The sequence below is a fragment of the Lepisma saccharinum genome, chromosome 20 (assembly GCF_977018435.1).
Source record: "Lepisma saccharinum chromosome 20, izLepSacc3.1, whole genome shotgun sequence".
NCBI classification, from domain to species: domain Eukaryota; kingdom Metazoa; phylum Arthropoda; class Insecta; order Zygentoma; family Lepismatidae; genus Lepisma; species Lepisma saccharinum.
In genome coordinates this window covers 39566186-39592090 of record NC_139248.1, presented here as the reverse complement: position 1 = coordinate 39592090, position 25905 = coordinate 39566186, and the positions used below count along the sequence as shown (strand labels likewise).

Sequence of the window (25905 nt, the reverse complement as noted above, 5' to 3'; positions counted from 1 at the left end):
TCATTTTGCTGCGCTGTTCTCGACAACGAACTTCGCGAAACTTGGGTCTCTTCGTAAAAGTCTTTGAAAAGGGGCTGATATGGTAGGTTTCCTAAACATGTTAGAAGTGTGTATTAACCCGGCTATGGTATTAACAAAAGTGACCCGTAAGGAATCAGGCTACAACTTGTGTTAAATAATTTCCCGAGCGCGACCTGCTAACATTTCGACAACAACTGAAATTTTGGTTCCAGTGCGGCTTGAAGTAAAACGGAAGAACAAGTAGGCGAAAAATAAAAGCGTTTCGTATCAACAATGCTATTAAAAAAATCAAACAACTCACACTGATCTACAGGCAATTTTCGAAAATCACGAACAAACCACCTCAATAAACGAAATGAACAAACAACAATGATGACACAGAAAGAGAAAACAGCTGCTGATCTTTGAGGAGACAGACGCTAGTTGAGAAAAGTAAACGCGACATCTCACTCAGAGTAAGATGCCCATTTAAAATAATAATAGCGGTCGGTATTACTCACATTAATGTATAACCTTGTACGCTCAATATGACGACGACATAATATGACATTGCAAAAGTTAATAGTGTTTTTGGTTGAAAATATGTTTTAGACAGGGGGTGCTGAAGAGGGTGCGGAGAAAATTAAGGGGTGCGCAAGCACCCTTTCGCATACCCTGGCGCTGCCCCTATGCCTAACCTATCCACGCTCGCATATAAGTGTTTTAATAAACCAAACTTAATATGCCTAACCTAATTACATGCTTATATCTGCTATTAGATGCATACGTGGATAGGTTAGGCGTGTCGGGTTTGGTGCTGTTAGCATGCATGCATCGCCCAAGTTGCTGAGGCTGTCGCTCATGCAAATCAGTGAACGAGGTTCAATTTGTTACCACTAGATGTCAGGAGAATAGTATTTGGAATATTTACACCGATTTGAAAGTAAACATGTAAACAATATATAGTTTTATCAGTGCAATATATCATTTTTTTTAATTGTAACGTGTCTTTACCACTGAGGAGGATTCGTCGAACCTGATCCTATGGAACACACTATTTCCTTATGCCCAACTTCCCAGAGACAAGCAAAAATAGTTTCTTCATTTCTATGTCGCACAATAAGGTACTGTATGTTACGTTTCGCATGTGTCATCACCACGTAGAAAAAATATGACGTTTACCTCATTGCTTTGAGGATTGAAAATTTACTGCATTAAATGTACATTTGATTTGAAATATTAACAAAACTGAAGCTTCTTTCATTGCTGCAGTCATGTTGGATTTCCAGCAGACGGGCTCCTTTCCGTAATCGACAAAAGTTAGTAGTAATAAAAATCAGTGGGTAATTGAAGCTTTAGGGAAAAATAAAGGCTTAATAACCTCAAATCTGAATAAGTTACTATGATTGTGCATTACAAGTCCTTGGAGATGAACCATTTTTGCTTAAGTTGTTCGAAATATCAAATCTGGCTCTGCCAAGGATACAATGTGGAGAATGAAGAGAACAATGAAGACATTGTCATCTGGATCACTTCAATCGAAGCCATGGAAACAAAACTCCATTGAACACGACTCAGATGTGTGACTCATTGAATTCTATGTAAGTTCTAGTTGTTTAAATTATGCAAACAAAATGAAACTTAACATACTGTGTAACTGATACACGTTTAATCAAAAATTGGCAAATTAATATTTCTTTGGATGGAGATCGTTCGAAAACTGACCATATTACAACAAACTAGTATGTGATCAATCCTTTACGTAAACCAGGCGATTTCTTATCTTTGGTAGTTTCTGACCTCTATACTGATTAGTCAGATTAGTGTTTAAAACATGAATTAACGGGCCAATCGATAGAGTTTATATCATATGTGCGTGGTATTTTGGACCCACTACCGCCATGACATATGCAGAATTACTTCTTTCTGTGATTCGAAGGTTAAATAATTTGATTTATTGATTGTTTTTGTTGTTTATGTCACTTGTCTGCCTCTTTTAACTACTCGCGACAATGAGGATGAAACTTCGTGGAAGTGAAATATACACCTATACCTACGCACATAGATAATATGTATGTGTGATGAACCTCAGTTGGCGTGATTCGTGTCTGAAGCGGTCAACTTTTCATTGCCTAAGTATGGGCGATTCCAACTCACATACACCTGCGTTCGATAGGGTTACAATGGTGTATTCTCAATGTTAACGCGTTTACCGAAGGTAAACCTAATTTTCTCATATATTTTTGTATGTTTAGCTTTACTGTGTGGGAAGTTGCTCATTATATTTAATACATACTATTAAAAGGAGCTTTTAAACTCTAATTTGAGTAAATTAATTACAGAAATTTAATACTGGTTTATGTATTCCATTGATCGTTCTCCATCTGACAATCGGGTTTCCTGACCCATTGAAAGCTTCGAATGCGAGGGACTAGTGGCGATTTAAGAAAACATGCCTGCGTGGTCAGTTCATGGTCAGTATCACCGCTGCAAACAGCGTTGGCAGGAGAAAACTGCTCGTTCCTTTCTCTTTCTGTGCCGCGCTCGGCAGAGGCAGAGTTGCTACATGAAGGGAAATTTCCCTTGGTGAAGGGGGGTCCAGGTCCAATTTCCAGTGAAAGTAGAAACTTTTATGAAACATCGAAATTGCCGTGAAATGTAAAGTTTTCAGATATTTGCTGTACTTGCTTGGTTGAAATGTTGTTTTAAGTCAACTTTATGCACAGATAGGCTAATTGCGACTGGACCTACAGTTTAAAGTGAGAACTACTGTGCAATGTGTCTCCACCGGGTATCGAAACAGGTTTGCTTGATTGGTGTTTTATTTCTATCCCATCCAACAAACCTAGATAGGGACAGGTCAGGCGTACATAATAAGAATTGCTGCTGTAAACCAGGTCAAATTTTCATGATACGCCAATGCAAGGTTACAAACTGACATTGGATATATAATGCGGACCACCCCGTATATCGCAAGAGTAAAGACCAACACATTTGGCATTTAGTATAATAGTAATATTCATTAGGATACAGGGAGACAGACCTGCGTGCCAATATCACACCTCCGTGGTGAAGTGGCAAGCACAGCACTCTACGGGTTCGAATCCCAGTCAGGGCGTAGATGTTCTTCGTGAGTATCGACTCATCAATATTATCATAGGGCCCGGGACTTTTTGTCCTATAAATCTGTAACATATGTATGTAATTATGTCATAAAAATTGAAAAATATGTCATGAAAAATTAAAAATATGTCACAAAAAGGCAGAAGTATTCCCAGTAAAGCCAAAAATATGCACAACTGTACTTTCGAATTTTTAATTATACGGGATGTCAGTATCTTCCAGGGAAGATAGACTAGGGTGGGGATGGGGTATTAAATGAAGTCAGAATCCCTTTAACCGAAGAATGTAGTTGAGAAATACTGAAAATATTGTGCGGTTCACTGCAATTATCAAAGTTTCATTTACTTTTATGTCAGATTTACACATTCGTGGAAACTAAATCATAATTGGCAGCCCGCTTCAGCTCTGGTAAATCTAAGCAATCAATACACAAACACAACTTCTTTAGGCAGATTTTGGTGTTTCGCCGTGTCTAAATGATGCAATACTGAAGATCTCTTCTAATATCCTTCCCCGGTTTCACATAACATCAGTTCGTTATATCGGAGACACTTTAAAATCTGATATTTTGTGTTTCGTGTGGTTCGTACTTACCAATTGTGTATTGCGGAACATATTTGAAGGTGCCATTAAGGTTTTCACACGATTAGAAACATTTTTTATACTAAAATAAGCCATTTATTGAAGTGTTACGGAACGCACGTCATGGTGCGAGCCCCGCAAACCATTCACGGATAGCCCCAAAAACCATTCACGCATAGCCCCAAAAACCATTTGGGATCGTATAACCATCCACGAATAGCCCAAAAACCATTCCCGGATAGCCCCACGGACCATTCACAGAAGGTTAGGTTAGGTTCAGTTAGGTTAGGCAAACATAGTTAAAAATAAACTGCGTGGTTACGTTTCCGCTTAAATTGAAGCAACGGGAATTGATTTCCGGCTGAAATAGATTAAAAGATGAAAGAAAATACCTCGAAGAACTTCGACAATGCTACAGAAACTGATTTCCGTAAGTAGTTTCTACTGTAAATTTGAAGAAAAGTGTTTCCGATATAACGAACTGTTACCCACATAACTTGCAAAAAGGTAAAGAAATAAGAATAATTGAAACTTGTTTACTTCCTACCAGGCGATTCTCGTGCCAGCACAACAATGAAAGAGAACATTTTCCCTCGATAATGTTTACACGGCTACAAATGTCGACGGGATAAAAAAGGGGGTATTATTGTTCTGTATTAGTTGGTAAGAAAAGACGACATCTGTTTTTAATTTATTCGTTCGTAATTTGCTTATCCTTCCATCGATAATATTAACTATCAGTTGTGCTAAACATACGAATGCAATTACGAAATTATACAGAAATATGAGTCTTATTACGAGAAAATTGAAGACATACAGGTATGTTGTAAAAATGCGAAATTCGTAAAATACGAAGGTCACTATTTATATTTTGAGCCTTGGCAACACTGATTGAAGTTAGGCGCGATTTGACGTTTGCACGGAATCGTCTGGCATTATTGACCATAACATACTTCAAATGTTTTGTCAATACCTTCATTTATGTTGTTTATGTTGCCTTGGAGATTGCGCGACAACAATAAAATGGAACTACCTCGTGAACATTTTCGTGCGATGATTTTTTACGATTTTCGACGTGGATTATCAAGACAAGAGTGCATCGATCAACTTACTTCCACATTTGGCGATGAAGCCCCATCCTTTGCCACTGTGAAACGCTGGTATAACGAATTTAATCGTGGCCGCCATTCGCTCACCGACGAGATTCGCGAAGGTCGTCCAAAATCAGTTGTTGTTCAAGAAAACAATGATGCTGTGCAAAACCTAATACTGCAAGATCGTCATGTGACATACTGTGAGATTGAGGCAACCATAGGCATTAGTTCCACCAGCATATATAAAATATTACATGATCATTTAGCTTAGGGTGACCATCCGTACTGATTTTCGCAGTACAGTCCTTTTTTTTTTGATGGGCTGTCCTGCAGAATACGAAGCCATGCATAAAATTAAGATATGTCCTTTCTTTCACATATGTCCTGCGAAATGTCCTGATTTCTACTCCGGTCTTCGAAGTCCAAATATTTATTTTCTATTTATATTTTCTTTTGTTTTTTCCATGTCAACAGTTTATGCAGTACATACTTTTCTGTCGTGGTCGGGCTGGAGAGAATTAACATCCGGTTAGTTACCACGGCAGAGAGCAGGTTGTAGACAGTTGCGAACAAAAGGGTCAGGTGGCGCCGATCTGTCCAGTTGTTGCGGGGTGCGTAGAGTGGAAGTCTCGTTCCTGAAGTGCACGTCTCGTATTTCAACACTGTCGGGTGAAGATGCCTCCTAGGAGGAAATGTCCATTTAATTCAGAACTGAAATATCTTTATCCATTTCTTAAGAGAGGCAAAAGTGATAGTGATGTTCACTGTGAAAAATGTTCAGGTGAGTTTTCAATTGCAAACAGTGGAAGGTCTGAAATAACACGACATCTGCAAACGGCAAAACACAAATCTGCCGACGCTGCTTCTGCATCTGGTGCTACTCTTTCTACATTTTTTCGAAACAAGAATTTTGGGCCTAAAGAACAAAAATTGGCAGCAGCAGAAGCGTGTTTTGCATTTCATACAGTGCAACATAATCAATCGTTTCGTTCTACAGACTGTAGTTCGAAACTTGTTAAGAAGTGCTCCGAACCACAATATGCTTGTGCAAGAACAAAATGTGAAGCGATCTGACAAACGTGATAAGCCCCTATGCAATTGCAGAGCTTCAGAAAGAGTTGGATCAGGTAAATTACATTACAGTTTACACAGATTCGTCGAACCATAAAGCTACGAAATTGTTTCCATTGTTGGTGCGCTACTTCCTTCCTTTGAGCGGAGTGCACGTTAAAGTTCTGGATTTTCAATATCAGCGGGGTGAAATGTCTGATATTGTGTCTTCGTATATCCTGAAGAGAAGACATTAAATTAATACAACATTGAAACTAAAGTTGTTGGATTATGTGCTGACAACACCAACTGCAACTTTGGAGGAGCAAGAAAACGTAAAAAATGGACTGTTTACCAATTTGCATAGAAAGTGTGGTGCACAAAATATACTCATATTTTTACATATATACAGTACGTGAACATGCTTTACGTGAATTTTGTGACTTCGTGGAGATAGAGTTCTCAAAGCTTCTTTCTTATAGCAAAACTAGGTGGCTCTCTTTGTTGCCAGCCGTAGAGCGCATACTTAAACTCTATCCAGCATTGAATTCATACTTTCTATCACAGGACAAGTGTCTCACAATCATTAAAATGTTCTTTGAGGACCCCCTATCTGGAATATGGCTTTATTTTATCCATTCCAATGCAGCACTTTTTAATGACTTTGTTCACTTTCTAGAGGGTCAATATGTTTCTATGATAGAAGGTTCTGCATTAATTGCAGAATTTAAATTAAAAATTAGTTGACAGATATAACTGCCTTTTTTGCCTCATATAGTGCAGTCGAAACTTAAAAGTCTGGAGAAAAATGAGTTTGTTTGTATGTCAAGTTTTAAGGAACATGTGCGTTCATTTTATTCAACTTGTATTGAATATATTAAGCAGTGGTCCTCTCCCTTTTCTGAAATGACTGTGTTGGATTGGGTAAAACTGGTCGAATGGGACAGGGTGCAAAATAGCGTACAATTTTTCAACAAATGGTCAGGAAAGCAACTTAATGATTCTTATCTCTTTGATGAAATTTCAAATATAAGAGCGTATGCTACTCTTCAAAAACTGAAAGCATGCAACACTGCTCCAATGAGAGTAGATTTAAGATGGGTTGAGATATTCAAATATTTTCAGGAAAAATGTATTTCTTTTTATCAGTTATTTGATATTGTAGAGTTCAGTTTGTGCCTTCCAGCCACAAATACACCCACTGAGAGAGTTTTCTCATTAATGAATAACATGTGGACTGCTGAGAAATCTCAATTGAAAACTGAAACTCTGAAACGCCTAATAATAACTAAATATAATTTCAGTTGTACCTGTAGTGAATTCCATGATATGGTTATGGAAAAAACAAAGTTATTACATGCTATTCACTCGAAGCAAAAGTACAGAACCATTAAGGATGATACTTAAATATTGGTACGTTTCATTATGAAATATTTGTTAATTTGAAGTTATTGGAATTGTTTTAAAGACTTAAAATGTAAGTGACATGTTCTCAACAAAATTTTGCTCACAACTGTAGTTTGTTTAATATGTCAAATTTTAAATACATTTAGTTTTCGTTTTTGTTTTATGCCACTCATATACTTTGGGGATTCATAAAATAAAAGAGTAATTATTTTTAAAACTTTTGTCCTTTATGTCTTTCCTTTTTTGAAGGAAGTTTGTCATGGTATGGGTGTGTACTGTTTTTTGCTGGTAAGGATCTGGTCACCCTAATTTAGCTGTGAGAAAGGTATGTTCTCGTTGGATCCCACACAATTTGACAAAAACTCAAGAAGACGCTCGCGTCAATTGGTGCAAACAAATGCTCAATAAATACAATCGTGGTGCATCAAAAGACATATATAAGATTGTAACAGGTGACGAATCATGGATATATGAATATGAGCCGGAACGTAAACAGCAGTCGACTGTATGGGTGTTTGAAGATGAACCCAATCCAACAAAAGTTGTTCGCGCTCGAAGCACATCGAAACAAATGGTCGCCTGTTTTTTCGGGAAAACTGGTCATGTGGCAACTGTGCCTTTAGAGGAACGTAGAACGGTCAACTCTGAATGGTACACAACAATTTGTTTGCCAGAGATCTTCGGTCAAATACGGAAAACAAACAAACGCCGTCGGATCATTCTTCATCAAGACAATGCCAGCTGTCACACATCTCGTCTAACAACCGAATTTATGAACAGTCAAAAAATCGAATTGATGGGTCATCCGCCGTACAGTCCTGATTTGGCACCCAATGACTTCTTCTTGTTCCCGAATGTCAAGAATAAATTGCGTGGACAACGATTTTCGTCGGCGGAAGACGCCGTTGATGCGTTCAAAAACCATATTATGGAGGTGTCTCAAGAAGATTGGAAAAACTGCTTTGACAAATGGTTCGAACGAATGCAAAAGTGTATTGACCATAAAGGAGAATACTTCGAAAAACAATAAAGCAGTTTTCAATGCCAAATTACTGTTTTTTCATTGTTAGGCTCAAAATATAAATAGTGACCCTCGTATGTCAAAGTATGCCTTATCAAGTTCGTCAATTTGGGCTGATTTTCATCAGATATGTAAAGATCTCACCACAGTATTCGATCTGATGCCAAATAAACAATATGTTATAACATAAAGTCCCAAGCACTAATTATCACTCATGCTCAACGTCACAATTAACCAAAAGTGGAAGAAGACGACGTTAAATGATAAAAATGAAATAAATGATAAATAATGATATCCTTACCCTCAGCTCTATCTCAGTTCCTTCCTCTTCCACCAGGTCGTGCTCTCCAATGCGGACGTACAGCCGTTTTCTGACGCAATGAGCCGCCGTCAAGACCCACTGAGGCGCCACCAGAGTGCCACCACAAAAGGCTTCCTAAACGAAAAGGACATTCAGGACTGGTAAGTATGTAGCTGTGAACTTTACTATAGGACCAATGCTAAAGATCTTCATGTCCAAGAAATCAAATTACAAGTAACCTATTTGCTTTAGGCAAAGTTCAGTAATCGATTTTCTCATTGTTATTAGAAAGTTACACTAATTTTCGGGATTCCACTGTAGCTCTGAGTTCTCATACTAAACTGGTTGAGATACAAATGTACATTGTTGAATATTGTGTTACTATGTTCAGAAGTACTGTGAATATGGCAAACAAGACAAAAGTGCATTTCAAAATTTGCAGTCATATCAAGTGGTTTTATATTTGTTAAACCTCTTTCTTAATTATTTTTTTATGTTAAACAACGAATTGCAAAATCTAAAAGTTACCAAAAATTTGATATATACGGAGTGGCGCATATTGTATCTACCAATATAAGTTGGCAACCCTGTCGGAAAGCAGTTGCACATACTCAGAAGTTTCCCATGCTTAGGCAGCTATAAGTCTCGCAATTAGTCTGCCATGGAACGTTGGCCGGTTCAGACACTAATCGTGCCAGTAGAGGCGTTCATCCGAACGGGTCCCATGCAGGAGACAGGGCCCAAGAGAATCCGCCTTCTTCGAACTGAAGACTTCTGTTTCTGCACGCTGCCCTTGGCTCTTTAATTTGTACCAATCGTATCATGTTGTGACACACTGGCACTGGTTGATGGCGACTCTCATTGGGCCTCCGTCGCAGTGTCTCCTGCGTCTCCTGAATGGTACCCGTTGGGATGAACGCCTCTACTGCCACGATTCGTCTAATTGCAAGACTTGCAGTTGCCTAAGCAGGGAAAACTTCTGCGCATGCGCACCTGCGTTCAGACAGGGTTGGCAACTTATATTGGTAGATCCAATATGCGTCACTCTATATATAATAATACTCAATGTAAAGTAAAATTGATTTTGTTTGCATTATTAAGCTTAATTCTACTTAATTATTGTTCTAAAGATGAAAATTCTTAGAGAAATAAACTAATATCTCACTGAAGCTGTAACATAATACACCGTGTCCATAAATATACTGTCATACTTTAAAGTGGTATTACGTCGCTTTGGATAATCGTATTTAAATGAAATTGGTGACATTTGAAAGAAAGACTCAAATATTTTTGTGCATGTCAACAATGGACACCAATATCAGCAATGGACAACAATGAACGAGATCAAACATAGAAACTGAAATAAATTCAGTCCTGACAACAATGGACGATGCGGGTTCATTGTTGGATATTTAGCAGGCAGGCATGTTACATGTGAATGTTTTCCTTTAAAATTGTGTTGTTATTACAAAAGATTTAAGAACGTAGTTGGTGTGTTTTAGAATATCATTACACGCAGAGTTTGGTGAACGTGTTGGTGTGTTTTATCATTCCACGTAGAGTTTGGTGAAGGTTCAGCGTGCGGATTGTAGCGGTTATGGCGACCCCACAAGAACGTAGTTGGTGTGTTTTAGAATATCATTCCACGCAGAGTTTGGTGAAGGTTCAGCGTGCTTATAGGCGAAGGTTTCAAAATCAGGCTCCTTCACACACGTCAATTTTGAAGTGGTACCGGGATTTTGTGGATCGTGGCTGCATATGTCATCAAAGGAAAGGCCATTCAGGGAGACCATCTGTCAATGCGGGAATTGTGGAACAAGTGCGGGAGGCATTTGTTCGTAGTCCTAAGAAGTATGTGCGTAGAGCTAGTCAGCAGTTGAACATCCCTAAATCCACCGTATCTAAGAACCTGCGTACGCGACTCAAGTTTCACACTTACAAACTGCAATTAGTGCACAAGGTGAAACCTGATGACCCCGTAAAACGGTTAGATTTCTCTGAACATTTTATGTTACTAATGGAGGATAACGTAAATCTGTCAGGAAAAATAATTTTCAGTGATGAGGCAACATTCCACGTTGGTGGAAAAGTGAACAGACATAATGTAAGGATTTGGGGGAGTGAGAATCCACATGCAATTTTGGAAATTGAAAGAGACTCCCCTAAAGTGAATATCTTTTGTGCCTTATCGAAACGTCAAGTCTATGGCCGATTTTTCTTTCGAGAGGCCACTGTGAAAGGTCCAGCTTATCTTGACATGCTCACTGAATGGTTATTTCCACAATTGGAAGAAAATGAAGGCAATGAATTTATTTTTCAACAAGATGGAGCACCTCCTCACTGGCATTTACATGTTCGGAAACATCTGAATGAACGGCTTCCAGGAAGATGGATTGGACGTGCCGGAAATGATGATAATGTCTTCTACAATTGGCCGCCGAGGTCACCTGACTTGCCGGTCTGTAACTTTTTTATGGGGTTACATAAAAGATTGTGTCTATGTACCCCCATTGCCTCAAACCCTGCAAGAACTGCAAATTCGCATCACTTCTGCAATCCAGTCCATCTCTGTGGATATGTTGGAGCGTGTGTGGCATGAATGAGAATATAGCCTTGATGTCTGCAGGGCCACTCGTGGGGGCCACATTCAATGTCTATGAGTTGTAAAATAAAATATATGAGTTTTTCTTTCAAATGTCACCAATTTCATTTAAATACGATTATCCAAAGCGACGTAATACCACTTTAAAGTATGACACGCTGTATAAGGGAATATGAAAGACAATATTATGTAGGTACAGTCACTGCTAATAAAAATGCGACACCTAGATCCTAAAATACTCGCTTCCCTGCAAGGCGCTAAGTGTGTTGCCTAACTCTACATCGGTGGTAGAAGTTTCCATTTCCATATCCACTTATCGCCTTACAGTTAGGCAACATAGCCTGTTGAATCTGCTGCCCAGCGTCCACTAAATGTTTTCCAATCTGCGCCACTTAACTGGAAATCTAATATGTTTTCACATGCAGTATTCACAGTGAGTTCTCATGATAGATGAAAAATAAATAGTTAAGATATAAACTTAATAGATTTGTAGAATTCAATTTATCGGAATCATAATGAATGAGAATTTGAAGCAGGGGTGCCCATCCCACCCAACGCAATGGCGCATCCCCCTAAAATCATATCATGCGTCCCCCCTAAAATCGTCTTGCGCCCCCCCCCCCCCAAATCATATCATTCGCGCCTTCAAACCATATCGTAATCCGATACAAAGTATTTAATTACGAAAGCGTGTCTACCGAAAGTAACTTTTTTCTTTGCTTTACTCAACGCTATACTTGATCTGCCTCTCCACCCTAAACAATGGTGTCCATCACTCAAGACCACTCCTAAAATCGTTCATCATAATCGAGAAAATCGCTTGTCTTGTAATGCAGCTATAGTATAAAAACTTCACATTTACCACCTTAAAGCGCCAAACACGCATCCTAACGAAACATCACTGCGAACGAAGCGAGCAAGAAAATCTTTACATCCATTTCTTTGCAGACTTTCAAGAATATTAATTTAATAAGATGTCAATACTTTCTTAGTCTTTTCCAGCTTCTCCTTTGGCATGTTCGGGGTCGAAAAAGTGTGGATACCATATCGCTAAATACAGTCTCCAAAATGTAATATTCGAACTCTTTATCCTCCCTCCACTACAGAAATCCCTTGACACTGTCCCCCCAAATTTAATTCAGTACCTCCCCTCCCAGAACCCACATGTTAATTAAGGCCTATTATGCATATCTCTCCTCCCCACCTTCGATAATACCCTTAAACACTTTCTTTTCTTCGTCTAATGGATTAAATATGGTGCATTTAAGGTGTAAAATCTTTACATAGATTTTGGAAAAATATATAAATGTTGAATTTTTATATTATTTGTAGAGAAAAAAATCCCCCAAAAAATTTCGATGGCGCAACCTGCGCCATAATTGCCCCCTGTGGGCACCCCTGATTTGAAGTGAAATATCTGGAAGAATTTGTTTCAACTATTTTAATTCTATCAATTCACGTTGTCTGTGCTACAGTTACTAGAGCGATCATCAGATTCCGTCACGATCGTAGCTATAAACGGTGTAAGCACATGGTAAATCGAATCCAAGATTACTTAAGTTAAACTCTTGCTCCAACATCGACTTCTATTTTTATGAATGCAGTGGACTTCAAAAAATCTGAAATGATTACACATTTTTTCCCATACCATTCATTTTCTGATTCTCATTGTTTCAGGTCCTCCTCTAAACCACTCTCTAATTTGGTATTGTTTCCTTTCTGAGTTTCAGTTTCACCTCAGAAGTCGCAGACTCCGAACTCTACTTGTACATTTACTTCAGTAATTATATTAGTCTCCGAGCTAATGTGCCACCTTGGTCACTGATGGCTTCAGCCTTCAAACTTCAGTTGGGCCTTATACACAAATGACATCATACTACGAACTCACGTTCGAGTTTGACCTTCGACGGCCTCAGCCACCTAGTTACAGATGGACTTTGTTCACTGAAATTCAGAGTACGCCCATCAGTAGTACTTTCTACTACAATGCCATCAACTTCCGAACTCATGTTGGACTTTTTGCCTCCGACGACCTCTGCCAGAGATCTCCAGTACGACCGTTTTCACTCATGGACTCGGGCATCAAATTTCATTGGGCTTTCTTGTCCAATGGCATCGAACTTACTAAGCCACATGTGACCTTGACCTCCCACGGCGATAGACACAGACCTCCAGATGAATCACCTTCTTCACTGATTGATATTCTTAGCCCTCCAACTTGGGGCTTCTACTCCAATAGTATCAGTCTCTGAACTCATGTTGAATCTTGTGCTTCGACGTACAGCCACCAAGCTCCAGTTGTTTATAACCGATGGCATCAGCCCCTTAACTTTTGCTTAACCGTATATTCCAATGGCATCAGCCTCCGGACTCATGTTCGGCCTTGGCCTCCGCCGGGTTAAGCCAGCAAGCTCCAGTTGGACTTTGTCTGTGTTAGTCTAAGCCTCCCAACTTCTTTCAGTCCTCCTACACTAACGGTATCTACCTATTCATCTCAATAATCTGTTTCTGATTGCTTGAGATTCTCCTCAACATTATTTTCTAAGTTGGTCTTCTTTTCTCTCAGGGTTTCAGTTGTACCTCAGAGTGTACACTCCCAATTCTTTTTGTAACTTGTACTCACATGATTAAGCCTCCCAAACTGTGTTCGAACTACAGTTCCGACAGTATCAATCTAAGCGCTCCAGTTGGGCCTTGTTCTCTCATGATATCAGCTTCCGTACACCCGTTAGGGCTGTATTCTCATGGTGTCGGCTTTGAAATACTGCTTAAGCCTTGTAGTGCTCTAATGTCATCGACTTACGAACACCTACTGGAATTTGTTCCTTTGTGACCTGTGTATGCAAACACCAGTTGGACTTTCTACTTTAACAGCATCAGTCTCGGAATACATCTCAGGCTTTAGACTCTCATATCTTAGACAGCACATGCCCCCGAACACTTGTTTGGGTCTGGATTCTCATGGCATTACACTCTCGATTATTTTTGTAACTTGTACTCACATGATTCAGCCTCCAAACTCCTGTTGGCATTTTGTTGGTCTGATCCTCCGTCGGGATTTGTACTCTGATGGTCACAGCCTCCTCCGAACTCCTTTCGGGACTTGCACTCTGATGCTATCAGCCTCCGAACTCTTGTCGGTACTTGGACTCATATGGTCTCAGCCTCCGAGCTCCTGACGGGACAGGGACTCATATGGTCTCAGCCTCCGAACTTCAGTCGGGGCTTGAACATCGATGTTCTCAGCCTCTAAACTCCTTTAGGGACTTGGAATCACATGGTTTCAGCCTCCGAACTCCTGTCGGGACTTCGATGTCGATGCTCTCAGCCTCCGAACTCCTGTAGGGGCTTGGGCTCGTATTGTTTCAGCCACCTAACTCCTTTGGGACTTGAAATCTTATGGTTTCAGCCTCTGAAACCCTGTCGGGACTTGGACTCTGGTAGGCTCAGGATCCAAACTCCTGTTGGACCATGGACATTTATGATCTCTGCGTCCGAACTCATCCTTACCATTGCAATCTTATGACCTCAGCGTAAGAACTCCTGTCGGGTCTTGTACTTTGAGGTATTTAGTCTCCAAACTCCCGTAGGGACTAAAAATCTTGGTCACAGATTCGTAACTTCACTTGAGCATTGGACTCGGATATTACTCCTGTCTAGACTTGTACTCTGATGGTCTCAGCCTCCGAACTCCAGTCTGGAATTCAACTCTTATGGTCCCAGGCTACGAATTCCAGTCCAGACTTCAACTCTTATGGTCTGAGCCTCCGAACTCCCTTCGTGACTTGGACTCTTGTGGCATTGGAACCCATACTCCTCTTGGAGCTTGCATTCTGAGGGTCTCATCCTACGACTTCCTCTTTGGCTTTGTACTCTGATGGTCTTAGCCTCCGATCTTGTGAAGCGACTCGAACTTTGATGGTCTCAGCCTCAGAAATCCTGTCGGGACTTGGACTCTAAAGTTCTCAGCCCTTTAACTTCCCTTTGGCCTTGTACTCTTATGGCTTCAGCTTCTGAACTCCTGTTGGTACGTAGTATCTGGTTACCTTACAATCCAAACTTCTCTTGGGTCTTGGACACTTATGGTGGCCGCGGTGGCTCAGTCGGTAACGCGTCTGACAACCATGCTAAAGGTCCCGGGTTCGATCCCCGGCCGGTTCAAATCCGGGAACTTTTCTAACGTTGGAAGCGGCCCCGGCACCCACCCAGCGTCGAATAACATGGGTACCTGGGGAAACCCGGGGGGTAAAGGCGGTCAGGGGCGTGGTGCTGATCACATCATCCCCACTCACGACCGGATCAAGAAAGTGTGGGGCGTTACCCCCAAACCCCCTATACGCCTTCATGGCGTGGTGCTAAGCACAGGGGAAAACTTTACTTTTTACTTTTTTTACTTTACTTGGACACTTATGATTTCAGCCTCCAAACTCCTGACGGGATTTTGATTCTGATGGTCTCACCCTCCAAATTTTTTCTTGAGCCTTGGACACAACTATGAACTATGAACTCCTGTTGGGACTGGGACACTGACGGTCTCAGTCTCCGAACTTCTCTTGAACCTTACACTCAGATAGCTTCAGCCTCATTACTCCGATTGGGCCTTCAACACTGATACCCCCAGCATCCGAACTCCTGTCGGGACTCACACACTGATACTCTCAGTATCCCAACCCCTTTTGAAATTTGTGCTCCATTGGCTTCAGCCTCCAATCTCATATTTTGCTTGGACTTTGATGGTTTCAGCCTCCGAACTCGTGTAGAGACTTGGGCTGTGATGACTTTAGCCAACAACTCCTGTCGGGTCTTGGACTCTAAAAGTCTCAGTCTCTGAACTCCTCTTGATCCTTGTACTCTTATGGCTTCACCCTCCTTTCTCCCGTTGGGTCTTGAACTCTGATACGTCCAGCATTCAAGCTCGTGTCGAGACTTGGGCTCTGATGCACCTAGCCTGCAACTCATGTCGGGTCCTTGACTCTAAAAGTCTGTCTCCGAAATTCTCTTGAACCTTGTACTCTTATGGCTTCAGCCTCCTTACTCCTCTTGGCCCTTGAACTCTGATACCCCCAGCCGCCAAACGTCTGTCGAGACTCGGACTCTGGTGGTTTCAGTCTCCTAACTCTTCTTGACCCTTGTATGATGATGACCTCAGCTTCTGAACTTCTGTCGGGTCTTGAACCCTAACGGTCTCAATCTTCGAATTCCTCTTGAACCTTGAACTCTTATGGCTTCAGCCTCCTTACTTCTCTTGGGCCTTGAACTCTGATACCCTCAGCCCCCGAACTTCTGTCGAGACTCGGATTCTGATGGTTTCAGTCTCCAAAATCATCTTGAACCTTGTACTCTTATGGCTTCAGCCTCTTTACTCCTCTTGGCCCTTGAAATCAGATACCACCAAAGGCCGAACTTCTGTCGGGTCTTGGACTCTGACGGTCTCAGTCCTCGAAATCCTCTTGACCCTGGTACTCTGATGACCTCAGCTTTTGAACTCCTGTCGAGACTACGACCCTGATGGCATTAGCCTAAAAACTGCTGTCGTGTCTTGGACTCTGACAGTCTTTCTTCGAACTCCTCTTCAACCTTGTACTCTCATGGCTTCAGCCTCCTTACTCCACTTTGGCCTTGAACTCTAATACTCCCAGTACCCGAGCTCGTGTCGAGACTTGGGCTCTGATGGTTTTAGCCTACAACTCCTGTCGGGTCTTGGACTCTGAAGGTCTCAGTCTCCGAACTCCTATTGAACCTTGTACTCGTGATTTCAGCCTCCTTACTCCTCTTGGCCATTGAACTCTGATATCCCCAGCCGCCGAACTTCTGTCGGGAGTTGGACTCTGATGGTTTCAGTCTCCGAACTCCTCTTAAACCTTGTACTCTTATGGCCTCAGCCTACTTACTCCTCTTGGCCCTTGAACTCTGATATCCCGAGTCGCCGAACTTCTGTCGGGTCTTGGACCCTGACGGTCTCAGTCTTCGAATTCCTCTTTACCCTTGTACTCTGATGACCTCAGCTTCTGAACTCCTGTGGAGACTAGGACTCTGATTGTTCTAGCCTAAAAACTGCTGTCTGGTCTTGGACTCTGACGGTCTCATTCTTCGAACTCCTCTTGAACCTTGTACTCTTATGTCTTCAGCCTCGTTACTCCTCTTGACCTTTGAACTCTCATAACCCCAGCCACCGAACGTCTGTCGGAATTCGGACTCTCATGATTTCAGTCTTTAAACTCTTCTTGAACCTTGCACTCTTATGGCTTCAGCCTCCTTACTCCTCTTGGCCCTTGAACTCTGATACCTCCAGCCGCCGAACTTCTGTCGGGACTCGGACTCTGATGGTTTTTGTCTCCGAACTCCTGTTGACCGTTGTACTCGGATGACCTCAGGTTCTGAACTCCTGTCGGGTCTTGGACTCTGACGGTCCTGTTCGAACTCCTCTTGAGCATTGTACTCTATTGGCTTTAGCCTCCTAACTCCTCTTGGCTCTTGGACTCTGATAGCCTCAGCTCACCAACTCCTGTCGGGACTTTGGACATTATGGCTTCAGTCCCCAAACTCCTATCCTGACTTAGGCTCTGATGATTTCAACCTCCGAAGTCCTTTTCTTTTCTGGCTGTGATGGTAGTAGGCTTCATATTCCTTTCGGGTCTTCCACTCCAATGCCATCATCGAACGAAGTCAAGCTGAATCATAACCTCAGACGCCCACAGGCCCATAACTTCTTGTCGACCTTGTTTACTTTTAGTCTCAGCCATCGAAATCGTGTACAGGTTTACACACACGCACACACCTATAACCTTGGATAAGTTTTTGGAATTATATCAAAACTACAATTATTTAGCTATACATATAATTTCCTCGAAAAATATACAAGAAAACCCTGCATGTAACTTTCGTATTTTACATTATTGACACATGAAGCAGCTTGCAAAGTAAAGCTTTCATGATGGTGGTGGTTCTGTTCATTCATTCTTCAACAGTAGGATTGTTGAAGGCTGTAGCAGTTATTCAACGTAAGTTGGTCGTTCCTCCAGTACATGGAAAGATATGGCTTGTGCAGAGAGTAGTTATTCTGTAGCGGTAAAAAATAAAAGCAGGTGAAGGGACTGGCGTTTGTGTTCCAGGATTGGTGGTTCTGTGGTTACATGTAAAAAAAAAAAAATGGGCCGTTTCATTTATGATCACCTTTAGTGAAGCAATTAGACACTTTCGTGAAAACTAGTGAGTAGAGTGTTTCTATACGTATAGGAAATAAACGATTGCGCAAATGGTTCTCCTTAACACTATAAGCAGAGAAAAACTATGATTATTGACGTTCAGCATCCATAAGAAAAAATTAAAAAGTCTCCTTCACAACAGTGGTTCTCAACCATCGTGACAGTAAATGGTGGTTTTATAAGTCGATGCCCGTATTTCAATAATTTTACCCGTAAATACCTCTTTAATCTCTTTTAACTTTATTCATTTACTAATATCACTGATTCATAGTTATCTGGCTTCGTAGACAGGCTTCTCGCAACGCACTTCAAGCTTTTCTATCTTGCGTCTTACCACAGTAGAATCATCTTAATGTTATTCATTAATTTGATATATTTTGCTTTGCTTTTCTGCCACTGTTGGATAATCGCGAAATTGATGAAGAGACAGTTACAAAAGACACTCACGTCAATACCAGGATTCAAACCCGTTAATTTTCCTTGTTTTTCTCAACAACCTCTGCCTTTATCTTGTTCACATTTATTTCCACAACGCATTGCTCCCAGTGGCATTTAAGTTTTCAAACATATTGTTCAACTTCTTTTCGTCTTCTGTTAACAAGGCCATGCATCCTCAAAACGCACACTTTATCCTTCTTCCTTAAATTGTTGCGCGTTTTTAATAATTCTTCTAAGTAAACTAAATTAATAAGTGCCTTGACATTAAATATTAATAAATAAATTATGGCGTAATCACAAAGAGTAATGGGGGCCACTGTGGTTTAGTCGGTAGGGTGACTGCCAAGTGGAAACCTAGGTTCGATTCCTGGTGTCGGCGATGTAAGGTCGATTTTTTTCCTGACAAAGCGGCTCTGGTGATCACACAGCCTCAAGTAAAATTGTACCTTGTGGTAACCTCTGGGAGAAGGGTGGGTGATGGCGGCTGGAGCTTGGTGATGTGATTGAGAATTTGTGGAACCTTCCCTCCACATCCTCCCTACATGTGACTTCATGGCACGGTGCAATATGCAGGGTAAATTTTACCTTACATTAACTACCGTAAAGATTAATAGTTTGTCTATGTCTAGGCTTCTTGACAAATATAACACCAGGTTTAAAATAGTCGTGAATGACTTAATCTAATGAATCTCCTGAAGCCCGGTATAATTCATGCCAGAGTCTGGTACGGAGCTGTGATTGAGTAACACTTATTTACACGCTAAGCTTCTCCTACGACAATAATTGTCAGGTATCGGTATGGGTTGATCAAATTGTATCGTACTGTTTATCTGCAATTTCTAAAATATTGGAGTTTATTGATTGAACAGACACGTGCTGTCTCGTCATGCCTGGATGCTTAGTAAAAAAAAAAAAAAACATGAGAGAATTGCATTTGCAAGTACGAAAGCAAGGTTCAAGCAAATGGATGAGTCCAAGATGCATTCGCAGTTCAAATATAGGCACTCGTTCTCAGTCAAAACAAGCAACTGAGCAGACACGTAGCAATAAATAACGAATAGAAATATATGTAGGATCAGGTATAAGAGTACTTTAAACGCTAATAATGGAATCGAATGTTACAGGTTGGTCCCTGTACATGAATAATTTATCTCGTGAATCCTCATCCATGATTTATAACTACGTTTCCCCCTCCTCCATACCTTGTACCTATTAAGCACAGCCACTTGCCAAGGCCAGCTTCCTCTCTGGACCTCTCGGCCGCCGATGATCCTCAGCAACCAGGCGGGAGTCGTCACGTTGGCCACTCCGCACTCCTGGAACTCTGGGTAGCCACTGGGACTCCCGCTGGGCTTTGGGTGGCTGTCGCTCGTTTCGTCCTCCGGCTCAGCTGAAATGTAAAACATACAGATTCAATTGCATATATGACTAAAGTCAAGTCAAGTCAGTATCTTTGCAGGTTGTGTTTGTACAGGGTTACTATAAATGATTCAGTTAATTTCAATACACTATTTTCCAAAGTATTGCACATAAAGATATGAACGATACATGAAAATAACTATAAACTCAACAGGTTTGCACCGTGACACACCAGTTGGCTGTACAAATTGGCGACAAACAGGAAAAAATATTTTGTGTGTTGCAATATGCGAGACGTTCATCCGTTAATGCAGTGTAGCGTGCATTCAGGAGAGACTGCAGAATAGAACCAGGGAGGCTCAGGGAAGGCATCAATGCTTTTCTGATGACAGGGGATTGCTACAGAATGTATGGGTGAAACTCGACTACCACTTGGATGTGTGTCGTGTGGCCAGAGGGGCACACATAGAACATTTGCAGAATGTGAGATAAACGTGGTGAGTTTACAGTTATTTTCATGTATCATTCATATCTGTATGTGTAATACTTTGCAAAATACAGTGTTTCGAAATCGAATGAATCATTTATAGTAGCCCTGTATTTGAGTGTCAGCCCTTGTTGGGTTGTGACTAGCGATGGATGATATCGGAAGTTTGATATCGCGATATATCGTCTCCACGATATATATCGCCAAAACATCGTGACGATATATCGCCGACAGGTTATATATCGCCGACACGATATATATCGGCAATATATCGTAACGATAAATCGCCGACACGATATAATCACCAAAATATCGTGACGATTTATCGTCATGTTGATATCGCCTAGACGATATTTTTTCAATTTCGTGATATATATCGCCTAATATCGTGACAATATATCGCCAAAATATCGTGACGATATTTTGCCGACACGATATATATCGTCAAAATAACGTGACGATTTATTGTCTAGTTGGTATCACCTCGATGATATTTTTTCAATATCGAGATATATCGTCTGGACGATAAAACGCCCAACACTCGTTCTGACTCATTATTTTCAATGTACTGATGACATGGCAGGAATTTATTTATGCTATGCTAGTTCTCTACGCAATAGAAATATTGTAGAAATATTTTCATCCCAAAAATTAGGCGAAAATATCACAACGCGTCGCGATCGTTTCCGTACATGACAACATGGCGTATTGATAGCTTTCGCCTTGTAATCAAGGGTCCCGGGCTCGATACCCTGTGGAGGCACATGGTGGTTTGGATTACACGTTAAACTGTAGGTATAGTCCTAATTAGACTATATTTTCTTAAAAGTGGACTTTAATACGAAACTCAAAGCCAGACATTTATTTCAAACGTTGTATGACAGACTTCAACTTGCCAAAGGGTTAGTTTACATAAGGTAGGATTATTATATTGTACCTATGCTTAGAAAATATTAGATTAGATTAAGTTAGGCGTGATAACCAACTGCGACGACTCACCTTAACGTAGGAATTCGATAGATGGTATAGTAATGGCTGCAAAAGAAAATACTTTTATCGCAATAAATTAGCACGAGATCTAATTCATTCCTATTATCATGCACTGAAAAACAAGTTTGTATCTAATTTACCCCATATTGAATTGATTTCCTTATTTCGTCTTGAATTTTCAATGATTTCCATAAAATGAAGGACATAGTGTCAAATTCATATTTGAACAAAGAAGATCATTTATGAACTTTGAATATTAAAATTGTACATACACGTGTAGGATGATGGGTATATTCGCCGTGGTTGCAAATATCTGAACTGTATATCGATTACTTTTTCAAAACAATGGAAACAGGGGTAGTTTCCTTCACGCAACGCGAGGAGTAGAACAAGAAGATCTACTCGACATGGTGTCGGACGGAAGGTAGAAATTTATTGGTCGCTTAGGGAAGTTCACTTTGCCATTTACTCTGAACAAGCTAATTAATAGAACCTCACAGGGAATATAAACGGAAAGAAGGATACTTTATGAAAATAACGGCTGACCAGAAATGCTAAACAATGTATTTGAAGAAGTTAAGTTAAAGATGGAGTCCATTGAATCTCCGTAAGAAATATACGGAAGTCTAAACACATTTGTTAACTAGCTTCGTAATCGACATCAAGAGCCACATGAGGAAAAACACATAGTCTCAAACACATCGGTGACTATATTTCTCAAGAACTGAAATTAAATTTTGACCTTATGTGATACTGCACACAATACCCTTACGTCAGAGTAGTTCAAAGTATTCCCTGATACAAGTATAACCGTTAAAAGCTAACTGTTGACCAGAGCAGATTGTACGTTTCACACTCTTATAATGTCATACTTAAATAGAAAGCATATTGAATACGACAAGAGCAGTCTGAAAAATTCATACATTATCCTATTTGTCCATGTTTGTTTATGTTCTTCTTGTATATTAGTAGGTATTTGGTATCTGGTAATTTGTTCTTACCAATAAAGGAAAAACTTTGACTTCATAGAGTAAAAAATTGTGATAAGTGATAAATTAATTCAACAGTGGGAAGTCATATTTCACAGTTCGAATACCAAAAAGATATTGAGAAAAATTCAATAAGATGTAATATATTAAATTGAATTTTCAAAATAAATTTTGGAAAACAAATGAAAAAAGAAATTCAAACCATAACATAATTTCAAACCGACTCTTCTATATGGTAGCAAATGTTGGCCTCTTAGTCAACATTATAAAACTAGAATAAATTGTTCACAATTGAGATTAAGTGAAGTAACCTTACGAGACAAAATTAGAAGTGAGGAAATTCGAAATAAATGGAAAGTCGTCACAATGATGGAAGAAATTCAGAAAATCAGATTCAGTTAAATCGATTGATTGAGTTGGTGTTCTAAGTCCACTTTATGCACAATAAGGCTAATCGGGACTGGACCTACAGTTTAAAGTGGGATCCGAGCCACTATGTACCTACACCGGGTATCGAACCCGGGACCCCTCGATTACGAGGCGACGACGCTACCACTGCGCCATCGGGAGGCCCTAGAAATGACAGTTGAAGTTGAATCAACATGTTCTGCGGATGCCATAGCCGCTTGTAAAATAAATTTAGGAAAACCATATACCCTATAGAATAATACATTTCGTAGTTGCAAACGAGCTTTGGTTACCTAGACCTGCAAGAAGAAGAAGAAGAAAAATATGTGTATTTCATAGATTGTGTGGCGCTGAAAAGGAAAGCGATAATCAAAATACCGGATTGACGTTTGTTCCTTACAAACATGGGACACATCATTGTATCTCAATTTGTATTTCATTCAATTTAATTCCAAAACAGGTCATATGAAGGTCCTAGAATACATGTGATTTGGTAGTCAACTGTCAGGTTTATCTTTGCTATCTTGTGGTTGATTAATTATTGTTGACGAATTTCCTGCCTGCGATATTTTCAGAAACAGCGGAAGTACCATAAACCTCTTCCTTTATTTGCAGGAAGCTTTATATTTCTCGAGGACTTCAAACAGAACATAAAGTTACAACTGATAAGGTACAAAAGTCATTGTTTAAACAAAGGAGAAGAGGAGTGCTATCTCATATTAACCTCAAGTGGGGTTAATTAGAAAGAACCTTCCGAGTTGTTTATGGGATAAACGCCGTAAAAAAAAATTAAAAACAGACGATCAAAAGTTTAAACAATTAGGAGATGAATTTGGAGCAGTTGTTCTCAGACTTCGTTAGCATGCAGCCCGGTAAATTCGTTTTGTAAAAGTCGATTCCCCGATACCAACAATTTTACTGGTAAATAGTTGATATTTTTAAACTTAATGCGTCAATTAACACGTATCCTTCAAATTTAATATTAAAAAATAAATTATGTAATTACCATAGACAGAATTAGTTCAATTATGTACAGGCTTGTTGGAAAATATAAACTTCGGTCTAAATTAGTTGTCAACCACTGAATCTAATGGGATATTTTACACTCCTCTTTCGAATATCGTTATTAAATTTGTTAAGTGCTGAATTTCATTGGCATGTTCCATTTCGGACACCAAAAGATTCCAATTAATGAGAACATTTTCAATTTAATATATTTGTTAATAAAAATTGCTGGTAAACTTAATTAACAGTGGTGCCCGTCCGTCAACCTCCAAATTTGGAGGCAGGAACCAACGTGAAAGTGCACCCCGTTTAGATAATTAAATCGCTCACCACGACTGTCGCGAAAGCATTTTCTGTTATCGCAGTGGAAACCTGATAGAAACGCTATCTTTCCAGGTGGTTGTCAGCTAGGGCTGCAAGTCACTTCACCCTTTCGGCCCTAACTCGAGAATGGCCTCGCGGTTGTAATTCAAATAAGAAGGCTTCAGGGGTGACAGTCCCCCCTCGGCGGCTTTGATATCTCACCAGAACAGGCGAGAAAGAATTTCCTCTCTATCGATGGTGAAGGAAATGCCATCTTTCCAATTAGGTGCCAGATCGGGCTGCAAGTCGCAAACTTCAAGAGAATCTCCGCCCGGTATAATTGACGCTAAGGCTCGGTACTGGTACACTGATCAATCCAAACGCTCGACAGGTAGTGTCATCTGTAAATATCTCTAGTGTTGTGAGCACATCGGGGGGGGGGGGGGGGGGGCAGTTCACGAATAATTGATCCTATACTTGGTAGTGTTACGTACAGTCGCTATGTACTATATAAGCATGTGTTTTATGGGCCTGAATGTAGGTGAAATCTATCTAAGTATATACTGCGCCTATTTCTTAAAGCTAACGCACTACTGAGCCAGATGTTAATGGTCTAACTCTTATTGATTAAAATATCTTATCTAAGAACAAAAAGAATTTAAAGGTTGGAAAGGGAATTTTGGGGCAATCATAATCAAGGATAAAACCTGTTTCGCATAAGTTTTGGAAATTCCAAACGTTTGATAATTCTGGCTTGATTGTCACAAGGAAATATTATCTAATCATTGGCTCCCCTCTCCCCATTGTATGTTTGTAAAGTTCTGAATAAGCATTTGAAGATAAGTTACCGAACAAGCATTAATCTAACATGTATGGATATGTATTTTTATTAATCAACAACAATCAGCATTAAAAAAAAAAGTGATTCGTTGCATCATTGTTCTTTATACACGTGGTTGTTGTATCACGTAATAACATACTTACAACCAACGATACCATTTGCTTTCCGTTTGATCGTCACAACCATGACTGTACAAAAAGTACAAAGAAATATATAGTGCTCATATCAACACTGACCTTCTTGACCTCTTCGCAGCCGTTTGAAGTTGATGGAGTCATATCTACAGACAAAGTTATAGGTATTTGATTTCCAGCAGAAACGAATACACCTCAACACTTGACAGTTCCTTTATCTAGCGACCTTTCATGAAAAGAATGAATTAAGGCACGTACTGAGTTTTCCGGCACCCTAATGATTTTGACACTAAAAAATTCAAAACATCGAGAGCAAGTTTTAGTATGGTATCCTTGACGATAACTTTCCTCTGTTGATCTTTCAGCTCATTATTACGAACCCCACTAGCCTGGGCCTGACTTATCGTTGTCAAATTATAACAATTCCATTAAACGACAATACTTCAATTAAAAGTTATTTTTAAATAACTTCAAATTACATACATATTAGTTTTGTTGGGACGCAATGCATGTAATTCGAAAACCTTTGGATTAAAATCATACCTAATTATAATTCTAAAAATTTA

General features: G+C 40.0%; 1 protein-coding gene across 1 annotated transcript in view; it reads right to left on the bottom strand.

Annotated features, from left to right (window-relative positions):
* Positions 1–25905, bottom strand: part of LOC146003240 (uncharacterized) — a 126663-nt gene that overhangs the window by 12537 nt on the left and 88221 nt on the right. The window contains exons 6-7 of the mRNA XM_083141415.1: positions 20026–20213; positions 8579–8713 (exon numbers count right to left, since the gene is read on the bottom strand). Of these exons, the coding sequence (XP_082997541.1) occupies positions 8579–8713; positions 20026–20213 (323 nt within the window). The remainder of the gene's footprint in view (positions 1–8578; positions 8714–20025; positions 20214–25905) is intronic.